Genomic DNA, 16,920 nt, shown 5'->3' with positions numbered 1-16,920 from the left:
AATAAGAATGTTACATTTGTTTTATAACATGTTTGAGTTACATTATTTTCATAGAATTTATGACTAGTGATTTCTATGGGATGTAAAATTCCTTCTACTTTAAGATTTTGTTTTAAACTATTCTCGTCTTGTTTGTTTTCGAAAAATTTCGAACAATGTTTATGTTATAAAATTTATAAAAAAAAATTGCTATAATAATTTTTGTTTATATATAATATATTAAAAAATTATATTATTATAAAAAAATAAATTTAACTCTTAAAAAATAAAAATAAAAAATATAGTTGTGATGTTATATATTTAATTGTGTTTATAGTTAAAATATTAATCGGGACAGAGTCGTGATACGGGACACAAATACTATCTCGCTACATTTTTTTTAACTATTAGTCAAACCGGAAAAAAGTTACCAAAATAAGACAATTTGAATCAAAAATTGAGTGGCAGATTATAATTGTCATCTTTAAAAATGATAGACGATATATATTAAGTTTTGTTATTTAAAGTAACTTTCCTAACCAAAAGTAAAAAACTTTCATAGCCACATGATACCATAACATTTTTGTGAACGTCGACAAAAACATGAGTCTAGAAATCGCTCGAGCCAACTACTTACAATCCAACTGTCTTTTCGGGTACTATACATGCATGATCTTATCCACAGTCTGGGGATTATGTAAAAGATCATGTAAGTCATGGGGAAGAAGAATTAAGTTACATTTATATAGACCATTCAATACTATTCTTCAGATCTTTATCTTTATGGGCTCCTATCACCTAAATTTAGAAATATGCATGGGAATATAATTTGTACTTGACATGACATTCCATTTTTTTACATCATATACACATTTAGTAAGTTCATATAGGAAGACATCATTTTCTATTATTGTTTTTTTCAAGTAAAATTTAAATTTGCATCTCCATCACAATTATGAGATAATGTTAATTATTTATATATGCCGACATTTTATTGCATCATTATTATTGAACATATATATATATTAATAAATATTCTATCAATTAAAACAACTTGTATTGTGAAAATAATGAGGGATACAAATTAAATGGTAACAATTTACTTACTAGATAACACAAGTAGGAAGACTCAAAATATAAAGTTACATAGAGACTAATTAAGTAAAAATATATAGTGAATGAAAAGCAACATGTAGAAAATAAACACATGAGACTAAAGTGCATTTAACATTTAACTTGTTTAGTTTGACCTTTCAAGTATAAACTTATTTAAATGTCTTTAAAATGTTTTGTTTTCTTATCTCCTTTTGTCTCAAATTAATATACTATTTACACATATTTGAACTCACTCTGCAATTGCATTAATATTCCATGTTAATTTCCTTTAAGAAGAAATTAAAGCAATTTAGCTAGAAGAAAGTTTAAGTAACATCCCAAGGTGTAAGTTGTAAAATAAATAATTACTCATTGAATTTAAAATGTTGCTCTATTCACCAATTTACACTACACAATTACGTTCATCTATTCACTCTAAAGTGGTTTTCTTATAAATTAAACTAATTAAGTTACAAGAAGTCTTTTTTTCTCATAAGTCAATTATGGGTTAGTCCACCACTAGAATAAAAAGATCCATAGTGATGGTAATTGAATTATTTGTCATTATTATTAAATTAATATAATTAAGCATTAACGTCATAAAAAGTTGCTATTGCTCAAATTACTGTCGCTAAATATCAACAATGATAGCTGAACCGTCCTTTTTCTTTTCGACACTTTGATCATATTTTCTTTTAGGTCAATAGTGACGGAAAATAATAAACGTCGCTAAATACAGTCGCAAGTGAAAATAAAAATTACAAATTAGTTTTTACCTACTACATCAGTCAATTATCCATGGATTAATTTTAGTTTGTTTTTAATAAAACATGTCAATTAAAATATTTAAATGAGTGAGAGTGTATTACAAAAAAAATGGTTCATTAGTAACTTATTTTTGAAACTTAAATATAACTAATACATTTTTTTGAGAACATGTAACTTAAATTATAACATAAATTCTAAATAGTGGAAATATTGTAACATTTTTTACATTAATTGATTGTTGATAAAAAAAATTAAAAACTTCAAATAAATTATTGTTAAACAAGTCACTAAAGAGGGAATAATGTTTTATTAATTAAAATGGTGCAATTTTTTATAACAAGTAATCATTACAACTTTTAAAGCCACATTAATATAGAGATAATACAAATAATATTGTTAATATTTTAACTACCATATATATAAATATTCCAACGTTTTCATCCACTTTTATAATTATAATATTTTATTCCAATAAAAGATAAATAATAAGTGAACATAAAAGTTGAAAACTCTAATCTTATCTTATTGTGCAACTAAGTTTGTGTTAAATATTATTAACACTAATATGTAACTTGTTTCGCAACAAAACTATAATTATATGTTACCAAATGAAGTTACAAATATAAGACAATATAATTTGATTTATTATTTATTTTATTAAGATGCTTTCATTCTTAATTAATTCTTAATTAATTTTCAAATTTATTAATTATATGTTAAATAAAAATTCAATATGTTTTGAATTAACAAAAAAAACTGTTTTACTTTATAATTTTTTTTTGCAAGTTTAAAATAAAAAGTAAATTAAACTACTTTTAAATATATTTTGAATTATTTCTAAACTAATTTTATTATTTATCTTGCATTACAGATAATTGAATATAATCTTCTAACTTATTTCGTAATCAACTTTAAAAACTTATTTTGTATTAATAAAATGTTAATTTTATAATTTTTTTCGCAACTTTCATTTAAAGTAAAATTGCAAAATAAATTGTATTTATAATTTTGGAAATGAAAAGAAAAAGAAAAAAATTAATAATTAATTAGTTAAAAAAATTGCATAATATTACGTAACTATGAATATGTGAAACTAAAAGGTTTACAAATAAACAAGACATGTTTATATATATATGTCATATATATATATATATATAATAAGTTTTTAATTAAATTGTTTGACATATGTTTAAAATCAAGATAAATATTTTTTTGGATCATAATTTTTTTTTCTGGATAGAGTAATAATCGGAATAGATAACTAATGTAGGGGAGATTTAAGGTAGCTTCTAAGAGACATGGTATTATGTAGCTTAGAATATTTTTTTATACAATAATTCGAATGTGTACGCAACTTGTAATTTCAATGCTATCTATCAATTGTTATAAAACTAATATTGGAATTTAAGTTGAATAGTTATTGACATATTGTTTAATTTATATTTGTTGTTTTATTTAGAAATAATAGTAATTTATTTTGTATTAAACTTATTATAGAGTTATTTTGTAACTTGTTTTACAATGTTAATACAAATTCAAATTGCAATTTTTGTTTTATATATAAAAATATATATATAATTAATTGTATATTACATTATTTTATTGAATAAGAATCAATGAAATTTAAATTTATCTATAAACTTATTATTTATAAATTTACTAACTTAATTCTTAATTATTTATACATATTGTACGGAATATCCATTTATTTTTGTATATAATTATTTATTATAAATTAATTATACTAATTTTGCAAAAGAATAATAATAATAAAAAATAAATAGTTATAGAATAAGTAAAATTAATAATATTAAAATTAGATATGAGCAACTTGTGTAGGAGCTAATCCATTGGGTTTTTACTAACAATTTTGATAAACAATGTACGTATTAAATAGTTTGGAAAATTCTTTGTTCTATTTATCAACTATTATTGTAACTTTATAAAAACTAAATATTGCAATATAAGTTGAATAACAATTGATATGTTATAATCTATCTATTAGTTTCATTTATAAATAAATAAGTAATGTATTTTGCATTATGTATATTAGAGTTATTTGTAATTTGTTTTTGTAATAAACGTATCAAATCACAACTGGCCTTGCGACTTTCATATAAAATAAAATTACAATTTGAATTGCACATCCCATGGTATTAATATTTGAACATAAAATTAAATAATCATAATTAATTAGAATAAAAGATGAATCTTTAAACATAACAAAGAGTTGAACATTTAAACAAATAAACTTACTAATTAAGCATCAAAAAATATCCAATGATTCGTGAGTTTCACTAATTTCCTCCGACCCACTCCCTTCAGATTCATTTCCACTTGACTCACTTCCTTCCCATTCAACATTTTCAAATTCATTTTCTTCACTTACGTTTGTATCATCGAGCTCGTCAACCATACCATTAGGATCACTTAAATTGTTGACATCATATAGTGGTATATTTAGGGGGATATCTAGTTGTGTAGTTGGCTCTTCTTGTTGATACACCAAATCATCACTCCATTGTTTCTCTATTTTTCCCCTTGCCTTTGTTTTACAAACAGCCAACCAATCACCTATCTGATTTGTTTTGTTCGGATACGTAGCAAAGTAGACTTGTATACCTTGTTGAGCTAGAATGAAAGGGTCATACTTTGCATACTTCCGTTTCATGTTTATGTCAACCAACCTATATGTTTCATCAACTCTTGAACCACGGGTTGGGTCAAACCATAAACATTTAAATAGAACAATACGTAAACTTGGACCAGGATATTCAATTTCTATTATATCCTCTAAAAGTCCATAATAGTCAGCGTCATCAGCATGCACACAAACACCACTATTCATGGTTGCTTTGTTAGATCCAAAATCTCTTGACCGCCACACAAACCCATTAACGAAGTACATTGAATGTCTTGTTGCGGGTGTTTTGAGCCCAAAAGACAAATAATACAATAATCCTTTTGAAACTAAAAGACCATGTTCCTCAACAATCTATAAGATACAAGTTTACAATAAATCATTAATGCAAAATTAAATATAATACTCAAACACACAACATATAAATTAAACTTATTTCCTCACCTTACATCGGAACCATGATGCGAATTGACGGTCTATTTCATCTTTTGGTAAACTGGTGTTTAAATCACAAAAAATCCTGCATGCATATATCAATCTCAAAATTAATTAAGATAAATTAATTAATATACGTATATTTTTATTAATATACGTGTTCTTAGCCTTAAGCCCCATTCTAAGGACCTTGTACCTTGTTTTTATATTCCTGCAATCTAAACTTTTAGTAAAAGTTAGGGTAACTTCTATTTTGTTAAATAAATATAGTTTAATGTTTTCTTCTATGTTAAATCTTCTAATTATTCTAATAATAATTAAGTTATTATGAAATTATAACAATTTTGTAAAACAATAAAATTTTGTAAATAATTACAGGAAAAAAACGTAAGAGTAAAAAGAAAAAGAGTTTGTAAAAAAAAAATAAGTTGTGGGATATTCGTATTTATCAGGGTTAAAGGTACGATATATATCTTATTTAAATGAAAAAATAAATTATAATAGCAATTATATTTTTCACATTAATTGTTTGATATGCTAAAACCTGAAGTGATTTTTGTTAATATATATCAACATAATGACATAACCTTTAAAGTTAACAATCCTTGCGTATATTTTTAGAAAATTAAAATATTGATCTTATAACTGTATACATTTTATGTTGTAATTATTTATAACACGTTAACAGATGAAGTTTTAAGGTATTAAGTCAAGAAGACTGTATCTATTTATAGTCATTAAATTCTACAATAAAAAACGAAATGTTAAAATATAAACGACAGTAAATTAACTAGTGTTTTTTTTTTTTTTTTTATCGTTGTTAAAATTCTTGGATAATAACATGTTTTTTCTTAAGAGATCGTTTTATCTTGGATTTTTGGGGGGTTTTTTTTTGGAATTTGTATAAAAGTTTTGTTTGATAAAAAGATAAGTTATTTAATTTTTAATTACTAAAATATTTTTTTAGCGAAAATTAAAATAAGAGAATTTAAGTTAATGTAATAAGTGATTTAATTAATAATTAAAATGATATGACGGATAAAAAAATTGGTAAAAATTAAAAAAAAAACATAAAAAAAAAAAACAAATCAAACTAGATTAGCATAGGAGAGCTCTTGGAGCTTGTTTGATTTTGGTTTTTTTGGGTTTTAGGAATTTTGTTTAAAAAAAGTTATTTTTATATATATAAAAGTGTTATTTTATTTTTAATTGGTTTAATTATTATTTTAAATTTAAATTTAATAAAAATAAAATAAAAGTATTTTTTTAGTTTATAAAACAAGTGATTTGATGATTACAACCCTCCATTACCCTTTAGAAAAACTCATGACGACATGGATAAAAAGAAAGTTAATTTTGATATTTTGAGCTTTATTCGGTTTTAGTAATTTGAATAATCTAAATTCAACAAATGTTTTTTCAATCACTCTCTCATTTATTATATCACTTCATTAATTAAAAAAATATTAAAATATCTTTTAATTAAAATTATTAATTTTTATTTTATAATTATATATTAATGTATTAAAGTCTTTTACCTCAAAATATTCTTACCTACTTAAAATCACCGCAAATTATTAATTTTTAAATAAGACAAGCTTTTTTCAAAAATTCTTCTCAGGATAAGGAAAGTAAGGTGGATTATTTGTGTAAATCGTTCAAAGGTTAAAAAAATGATTGCAAACCCTCTTAGTCCACCGTACTCCTATCATTATTTGAAAGTAAAAATAGAACAGATTTGATATTCTTATATATGATTTCCGATTTATGACTATATATATTATTAAAGTCAATAATTTATAACAAGTTGAAACAGTTAAACGTATTAAATATATTCAATGTTAATCAAGTATATTTGAAAATTTAATTTGGAATAAGCTGATAATCAAATTATATTGGAAAATTTAATTTTTTTTATTGAATATTTTTATTATAAAATTAAGAGAAATTATTGTGAGAGAATTTAAAAGAAAGAATTATGTGACGTTTAATCTGATTGCCTGAAAAAATAATAAAAAAATATCTAGGTATTTTTTCTCCTTTTACTTTTTCTTTTTTTCAGATAGTTAATAATATGATTATTCTCTCAATTTTTTTCCATGTCTCTTCTAATAATCAAATAATAATGAAAAATTAAATTTAAATTTAATCAAATTATAATCGAAAATATAATTTTATATTGAATAATTTTATTATAAAATTAATATCCCCATTCAATATATTTCTATAATACCACGTTTCGTCTGGTTTTACGTGGCAGAAAGCCAAGTTATTGAATGAGGTTGATCGATCCATGCCATGTCATTTATTCATATATATATATATATATATATATATATATATATATATATATATATAAAGGCTCTTTCATTCATATATGTTAAGAACAGTCAAAGTGACAGCTCCACTACATATATAAATATAATATTTTGTTTGGATTGCCTTATTTGAATTATATATAATCCTCAAATAATTTACTTTTTTTTCATCAATCAATTGCATCAAATACAAGATATTTTAATTACAAATTAATATCATTTAAAATGTTATATTTTTGTAATAGCTCCAACTTAATTCACAAACCCAAATCCAAACAAAGACTAATTAATTAAATGCCCACTTGGTGAAAAAAAGCACATGATGAATGAATGAATGAATGAATGAATGAATGAAAGAAGGAAGAAGAAAACACATTCAAAGCATGCCTGCCTCCCTCCAGGAAAGAGGTATTTATTCAAACTTATGTTAATTTGTATATATGTATACCAAGATGATTGGGAAACTTTTAAAAGGTCAAAAATACCTTTAGAGCAGTGAAGACCTAATATCCCCATATCTTAATTATATATCCAATCCAATAATAAAGAGGAGAATCCAAGCTGAAAATGACATTTCATTTGGGTGCATATATGATGGTCATCTAATCATCATACCATCATTAATTTAATTTGTATATATATTATAATTTTTTCTTTATGCAACAAAATTATATGTATCTCAATATATGGGTGATTATCACAATTTGACAGAATTGATTTAAAATTCTCGCATTAGTTAGGCAAAATACCAAGTAAACATAAGTCCTATATGTATCGTCATCAAATATGAGTTTTATTGCCTCCAATTGATTAATAATTTTCACAAAAGTATTCAAGTGGTCAGTTATCGGAAAGTCAACTTGATACATTAAGAACATCAATTGTTTTATCAAAAACCACTTATTATTACTTATCTTTCCCTCATAAAAATTTTCAAGTTTAGCCCAAAAGGTACAAGAATCAGTAATAAAGATCACATAGTTCAGAACTTTGTCATCAACTCATTGACGAATATAACTACATATTTGTCTATGCAAAAATTTCCAATCATCTACATATTTTTTATAAACTTCACTGAAGAGAACACTGGTAAATGAAATTTTTTCACATACCGAAAATCTTCTAATTTAGCATTCTAGATATTACAATTAGAATAATTCAATCTCACAATTCTAAGATGTGTTAGTCTTCATTCTTATACTCAAATAAAACCAAACTCTGATACCATTTTGATGCAAAAATGTATTTTTTTTAAAACAGAACACTTTCTAACTAATTGAAATTTGAGTATAAGAATTGAGCAAAAACAGGATAAAATTGAAACCACAATTTAAGACAAGTTTTGTGAAAAACATCTACAAATCAAAAGTAAAAACAACAGGACTTGCTTAGGTCATTTACAATCCACTATCATCAACAAGACTACAAATAAGGATTACTCTCGATATAACCAAATTAGAGTTTAATCAATTGCATCAAGATCACACAACAATATTAGCAAATAACAACAAAGATAAAAAAGAGTAAGATCAACCAACCATACCAATTCTGCAATTCTAGTTTTTCGTCGGACTAACTTAGAAGTCTCGGAAAACAGATCTTCACCGTTCAGAACGTAACACCATAAATAACCAATAAGACGTCAATGTTTGAAGTCGATCAAACAATGTAAACTCCGACAAACGAAAATCTTCTGCAGGTGCTATCTCAAACCCTTGAATCTATTTTTGCTCTACTCTCTTGTTGTTCTGTAAATCCATTGAAAACCTAAATAAAAAATAATGTCACTTCACATTATATATATTGGGCCTAAATAAAGTTCACACCAAGAGTTTAACATGACATGGAGGTCAAAACTCAACATTAACATGAAATGTGAGTATGTGACGATGTCATCTTATTGGTATAACTAAATGTTATGTCAAATTTAAGTTAGGTACAATCAATTGTAAATTAAGGCGTGTGGAGCTCCAATGATCCAAATTCCTTGGAAAATTCTTTGACAATAATTTTAAAAAATGATGTTAAATCAATACAATGTATAATGGCTAGAAAAGAAGTAGTTCTTTAAATCTCAAATAAGTTGACAGTTAGAGCTCTCTATACATTGAATTTACTAAAATTAGAGTCCCCACACTCTCTTCTTGAACTCTGCTCTTTGAGAAAAAGCATGGTAAAAAGGGGAAAATAGGCCCCCTTAAGTAATAATCACTTGACTCAACTTTTCCTTTTTTCTCAAGTAATTAAGGTTTAGATCTTTCTATCAACTTTAACTAGTTGTTTTCCCCCAAACTTTATAAAGACTTGTTTGATGTACAATAATTATTAGTTTCTTTAAATTAGATCGGTTAGGCTCATAAGTTCTTTGGTTTTCTTAATCATCTTTATGTATAGCTAGCTCCTCCTTAATCTATTATATCCATATTAAACTACTTTAAAAGTTCATTTGTTAGATTAATTAAAATGATTGTGTCACAAATTGAGAGCAAAATCAGCTTTTAAAGCAGCATTAGAAAGTAATATGAGTTATTAAAATAGTCTTGTTGGAAGAAAATATTAAATATTTTTTAAACAGAGAGTGACAAATTACCAATTTTAAAATGTATTATTAGAAAAACAAAGATATTTATATTTTAATTAATACTCTTAGAGTAGTTCAAATGACAAAGATTTTATTTAATCAAACAAATGGGTGCAAGCCTATATTCAAAGTTACAATAATGTTTAACTTATTATAATTATTGACTATATATATTTTATATTCATAATGGGTGATCAATAATATATATATGACTTAAGCTTGTTTGATCTTTTAGATTTAAATAAAAAATCATATCATATATTTTCTTTCAATTTATGTATTAAAAAATTTTCTTTAATTTATTTTCATAATTTTAAATTATTAAATTCTAATAATACTTTAGTAATATCTTTAAAAAAAGAGCTCATCCCAAATGGACATCTCAATTCTGACTTGGTTAATTAGATTGGAGCATTGTGGATTTACGTTAGAGATGGGCATAAGATCATCCTGATTATTTTTTATTTATTTATTGTAAGAATATGAAATGACCCATAATTTTCATTTAATTCAAAAAATATCAAAACCCACGTTCAATTTAGTTGTATTATCAATAATTTTTTCTTTATCTTTTTCAAGTCTATCTAAAAAATAATAATTAAAGTTCATTCCTTCTTCTAATCTAGCGAAAATAAGACTTAGATATATTCTTAACTTTCCTGATTTTCTAAGTACGACAGACAGCAAATTTTGCGTTTAATTAAATGCGGGTTATATACTTAATAAATTAATATATATAGTTTATGAGGACGGAAGTAGATTAGGGAGCACTGATCAACGGTCAAAGAGAATGAGCAAATGGCGTGCTAATTAATTACTTCAATATATATATATATATATATATATATATATATATATATATATATATATAATATATAATTTATAAAGTTAGGGTTTACTTGTCAGTTGAGTAGACACCGACCATTTGGCTGCTACCAGCCTTTCATTTTTTTCTCACTTTTTAAAATGCTTTTTTCATTTCAACAATATATATCACCATAAATAGTTGATTTCACGCCTCAATGTGCATGGTTTCAATATGTATAACTTAAATGTAACATTAATTTATGTCCATGTGTCATTCAATTTGTTCTTTTAATGTATTAATTGGTTTAATTCAGCTTATATTATTTACTATATAAGCTTGTTCAATAGGTTTTTTATGATAATATTATATATTTGGATTTTTGTAATAAACCCAACTGAACAAGTTACTAAATCAGATCTTATTTATGGAAAATTAAATTGAATCCAACTTGCACTAATATTGATGGTTGTTCTCACTACTATTTTAGAATGCAGTTTAAGTTAGTTATTTGTGGATTTTTATTAAATATAAATATATATATGTTATTTGAGATTTAAATTGGTTAAATTATTATAATTTTTTTATTTAAAATTTTAATTTTATAACAGTATTTTAGTTTATTGATGAGTAAATTGAGTAATTTGATTGTTTGAAATATAAAAAATATATATTATGTGATTCTCACATACAATGAATGCATTCATTGCAATTGTAATAAATAATGAAATAGTTGAATTCCTTAAAAAATAATATATTATATTATTTAATTTGTAAAAGTTAGTTGCAATCACACACTAGAATAGTTTATAATTTAGAGCTTAGAAAAGGGCAAGACCAAAATTACCACATCCTTAACTTGGGTAGTAGTTAAATTCCCACTCAATTTAACATCAATTTATTTTAAACTATTTTTTATTTATAAATTTAAAATAATTTGTTTATAGGTTAATATTCAGTTTGTTTGTTAAAATAAATCAAGCTACATGTTTTTTATTATTCATCAACTTTCACCAATCACATTATCATCACACCAGAAAATTAAAAAAAATAATATGAAAGTGGTTAGAATAAACTTATTACATATCAGGTATGGTGAATCAATATTGTCAGACATTACAAACCAATTTATAAAAAGAATTTCAAATGAAATAACACAAAAAATAGTGTGAAAATACAAATTAAAAATTCTTCAAAATAGTTAATCTCGTTATATTTGGTAACAACATGAACACTTATGTTTTTTTTATTATTTTTGTCGTTATATATTTAAACAACTATCACTTAAATCATATTGAATTAATTTTTTTCAAAAAAATAAAAATATTTAAACTAAATACAATGAAATAGATGTTAATCTTGTACTCAAACATGTCTTTTCTTTTCTTATGGACATTACATCAACAAAACTATTGTGATTATTTAAGTTTAGATTTAATCTTTTTTCTTCTAGACAGTCGACACTCCTTTTAGAATTTTAAAACATTCTCAATTATTAAGCAAATTTCCAATTCTCGTCACTCGTTCTTATAAGTGTAACTAAAAAACTTTTTAAGCACATTCCTCGTTAGGAAAATTAGTCATTCCCTAATAACGTGATTTGTAGTTTATACAAGTATAGGCACTTGCTTACTCTAAGAATGGTGGTTCACTAAAAATGGCAACATGACCTCGATTGGATCAACCCTTTTAAGTAGTGAGTTAGTATTCAAAACTTTTATTTGTGCACAAATTAGGGATAGTTTGATTCATAAGACTTCAAGTGGAAAACAGTACTATTAACACTAGAAATTAGTGACAATAGGGCGGATTGGGGAAGGGAATACGTTTCTCATCCCGTCCCATTCTATTTCGAAATTTTTTTACTATCATTCTCTCCCCGTTCAGTTTTAAGGAATTCTCGTGGAGCGCCGTTATACCATATTATGAAAAAAAAAATTAAAAATTATATAAATGAATCTTTCAATATTATATATATTATAATACATTAAAAATATATATTATTATAAAAAAAATAAACTTAAAACTCCTATTAAATATGAAAATAAATAAATATATTAGTAAATTATATATGTTTATTAGTGTTCGGGGCGGGGACACAAATACTATTTACCGTTCGATTTCGGGGGGAAAACCTTCCTTAGCGGGACAGTTCGGGTCAAAATCACATGTGAGTTATAATTGACATCCCTAATAAAAATCCACTTTTAAAAAAATGAAACATTTAATTAAGTTGATCAAACAAAATATAACGTTTAAACCACAATTAACCAAACTAATTAAGCCTATCTACCCCCAATATTTTATTATAAAGTTTCTTATTCATCCAACGACTTAGAAATCTTGATTTTTTTTTTTTTGTTTTGAATGAATGACCAAATCAATAAAGAGATCAAAGTAATGCTAGTTACAACCTAACTAAACCCTATACCCTACCCTATCAAACCCTAGTACCACCCATTCTTCATAACTTTAAATTAAGTTTGATAATTTATATTCAATAATATTGAACTTACCCTAGCTAATACTGTGGAGGAATGAAAGATGTGTGGTATTAATATTATTTTGGTCAAATATTTATTTTCTTCTTAATTAGATGTTGGTATAGGTTGTTCACCAAACAGGGCCAAGTTATCATAATAATAATAATAATAATAATAATAATAATAAAGTGGGAATGGAAATTGGAATGGGAATGGGATAGAAAGTACTATCAAAGAATCATAATGATCAGTCACTAACTAGGTTACGTACTTTGTAGTAGTAGTACGTACTGCTAGACCTAGCTATAAATTAATTTCATCATTTGGGTTGTGACTAATTCATTCATTTAATATGATATGACCAACATCTATCAATCTCATGTATAGTGTTTTAATTTGTGTTAATTATTTTTTGAAAATTTTAATTTAAATACCGGTAACCATTTCCTGTTCTACCCACCTTTCAAACAATTTTTCCCAAACTACCCACATTTTCATTCAAATTCACAAACTACCCACATTTCTCTCTTTAAATCATTAATTAACCTTTTAATTACACATCTTTCACATTAAATTCACTAATTACTTTATTTTATAAATACAAATATATATAATTAAAATTAATAATATATATTAAATAAAATATATTACATAAATATTAAAATAACACATAAATTTTATTTTTACTTAATTTTATAATTATAATAAATATAATTAAAAAAAGCATTATAAATTAAATAATACAAATAAATATTATAAACTAAAACAAAAATCATCACCTAACCCTTTAATATTATATATTAAAATAAAATATATTATATTATATAAATATTAAAATAACACATTTACTACATTAAATATTAAAACAACACATATATTTTATTTCTACTTAATTTTATAAATATAATATATATAATTAAAACTAAACATACTAAATTAAATATCAAAATAAATATTATAAACTAAAATTAAATAAATAACATAAACCTTAAATAAAATAAAATAAAATAAAATAAATCTTAAAATATTTATAAAAATATTAATTTTAAAAAACTTAAAATAAAATAAATTACAACAAACTTTAAAATATACGTGTCATATTAATATTTATGTAATATATGTATTATTTTAATATTTATATAATATATATTTTATTTTATTTTAATAAATAATATAATATTTTATTTTAATTTATAATATTTATTTGAATTATATTTATAATGTTTAATTTTAATTATATATATTAAAAAATATATATATATATATTTGTATTTATAAAATAAAGTAATTAGTGAATTTAATGTAAAAGATGTGTAATTAAAAGGTTGATTAATGATTTAGAGAGAGAAAAGTGGATAGTTTGGGAATATGAATGAAAAGGTGTGTAGTTTAGAAAAAATTGTTTGAAAGGTGGGTAGGACAGGAAATGGTTCGTTCAAACATTGTGTGTGTGGTCCCAATTATTAGCTAGCTAGTAGCTAGTAATTCCTAAATCTTTTATTCTTTTTAAATTATTTTTACTTTTATAATGAAATCTATTTAGATCAGATTAATAATTGATCATGAGGATATAATTTGAAAGTTCCCAAATAGAAGTTGTCACCGTCCTCTTTAGGCTAAAGGGTAAAAGCAATATTTTTTTTATTTAAATTGTCTAAATAAATTAAATTTATGAAAAATAAGTATGATATTAATTTAATGCAATTACTACAAGGTTAAATTAAACAAAAATCTTCTAAACAAAATCATGTTTACAAAAGTAATTAAGACCACTCTACTTGTCTATTTATTAACGCCCTATTTCATTGAATAATCACAATTTTAAAAATACTAACATCGATTGATCGTACTCTTAAAATTAACCTATGAAGATAGACACAATGAATTAATGAAAATAACAAAATTTGAATTGTCCAATCAATAATATTAGTTACCAAATTGAGTAAGACTCTCATTGAGTTATATATGTACAAACCAATATATAAAAAGAAGTTAGCTTTTAGTTAGCAGCCTCTTGGCCGTTGCTCTAAAAGGACACGTGGAGCTGACAAATCCATCAACCAAGTGTAGATACGTCTTAAGATCATGACACGTGGCAACGTCAGGGTTACTAAGGTACGGACTCTCCTTACTACTTAACCTCAATTCTTTTCCCACGTCAGCATAGACCCATCTAGTATCCACCCGTTTTTGTAGCCACCCTGGCAAACCCGAATCCGATAGATCATTAATCTCGGACACGTCATTGTTGTCAATCACAAAACCAAAACCGGGCACTTTTGTGATGAAATCATCCGAGTTCACAATCCGTAGGACCTTAGCCCCTCTTTTACTCAACTCGGATCGGAAGCTTCTATTCCCTACACGTGGCCCTCCGAATGAAAAAACGGTTACCAAGGGAGGAGGACGATGGCAGGCGTTTGCGGTTGCGGTTATATCGTACGCGGTTAGAGTCGCGAGAGCCGCTCCGAGGCTATGGCCAACGACCGTAACGCTGAGCGGCTCATCGCCATAGGTTTGCATGATCCTAGCCATCTCTTCCTTCACACTATCACGTAGACTTTGATCACTTGGTGAGGTTCTCGAAGTGTATAAACTCAAAAAACCACTTTCCACCATCGGGTTATTTTCCGTTGGGTCCTGACCCGATTCGCCATCTAAGCAAGTCAACGTGGCACGTACATTCTCCACCCATTCGAGACAAGTGGCTGTTCCCCTATATGCAATAACCACGTCACGCCTACCCAGCCTCGATATCTCTTCTTTGTCATTACACACCGCCACGTAACCCATCCAGCTAGACCGGGCCGATATCCAACTCGGCGCCCTGTCATCGACCCACCTCGGCAACCGGACACCACTCGTGGCCCGTAAATACCTCGTCGTCGTATAACCCCTTCCCCAAAGCCCGCAGTCCGACAACATCGTGTTTTTCGGGAACCGACACGTGGCGTACCCTGGTGATGACGTGTCAAAGTCGAACGACATGTAGGCCGCATCCACAAAATCCCCGTATCTCAATATCTCGCCACGTAGATTGTCGTCCATAGGGTCTAGCAATCCGTCCCAATGGTTGCTCCCTTGGTAGTCTTGCCACATGTCGCTGAGCCTCCCGGTGGCAACCACGTCAGCCCGTTGGCCCATATTAACGCCTGTCTTGATTGAGGAACAAGTTATTTTCTTCATTAACATTCCTCCACGTGGCATCACGGACATGCCACGTGGAGCATGAAGCTGCAAATTCCGTTGCCGATTTATGACCCCATGGCCAATGCCAAGCTTGAGTCCTTTGATATCCATGTCCTTATATATCCTAGAGAGAGGAGAGAGAGAGAGGATTTGGTATAGAGTATTATATCTGAATAAAGACTTGGGGAATTTAATTTGTCACACTATAAGAGACTCTTTTATAGTTTGGTATAGAGCATTTAAATGGTGGGACCTTACATGCATACACTAATCTATAATATAATATAGAGAGACGACGGTGGAGTGAAAAATTGAAATCATATATATTAAAAAAAGGCTTTAACTGGAAAAAACTGCTGTGGGCACCATTAAAGAGTTCATATTATTTTCCTTTTTTCCATTTCAAAGTAGATAGAAAGGTGTCATTAATCACCTCATAAAATAAATTATGGGTTAAATTTTAGTATGTTCTTATATTATATATATATTGCATGATTTGTCATAATTAAGGTCTATTTAATTAGCTCATTATTAATCATTTTTAATTATTCATATTCATTAATTAATTAATTATAAAAATAACCCATTAATGTTATATATCACCTTTACGGTACTTGAGTATTCAA

General features: G+C 25.9%; 1 protein-coding gene across 1 annotated transcript; it reads right to left on the bottom strand.

Annotated features, from left to right (window-relative positions):
- Positions 1 to 15,094: 15,094 nt before the first annotated feature.
- LOC124917230 (phospholipase A(1) DAD1, chloroplastic-like) lies at positions 15,095 to 16,405 on the bottom strand. The gene has a single exon (XM_047457701.1). It carries the CDS (start codon positions 16,403 to 16,405, stop codon positions 15,098 to 15,100), a length of 1,308 nt encoding a protein of 435 aa, XP_047313657.1. The 3' UTR covers positions 15,095 to 15,097.
- Between the last annotated feature and the right edge of the window lie 515 nt (positions 16,406 to 16,920).

The sequence above is a fragment of the Impatiens glandulifera genome, unplaced genomic scaffold (assembly GCF_907164915.1).
Source record: "Impatiens glandulifera unplaced genomic scaffold, dImpGla2.1, whole genome shotgun sequence".
NCBI classification, from domain to species: domain Eukaryota; kingdom Viridiplantae; phylum Streptophyta; class Magnoliopsida; order Ericales; family Balsaminaceae; genus Impatiens; species Impatiens glandulifera.
The sequence above is the reverse complement of the archived record's forward strand: the minus strand, read 5'-3'. Positions and strand labels throughout refer to the sequence as shown.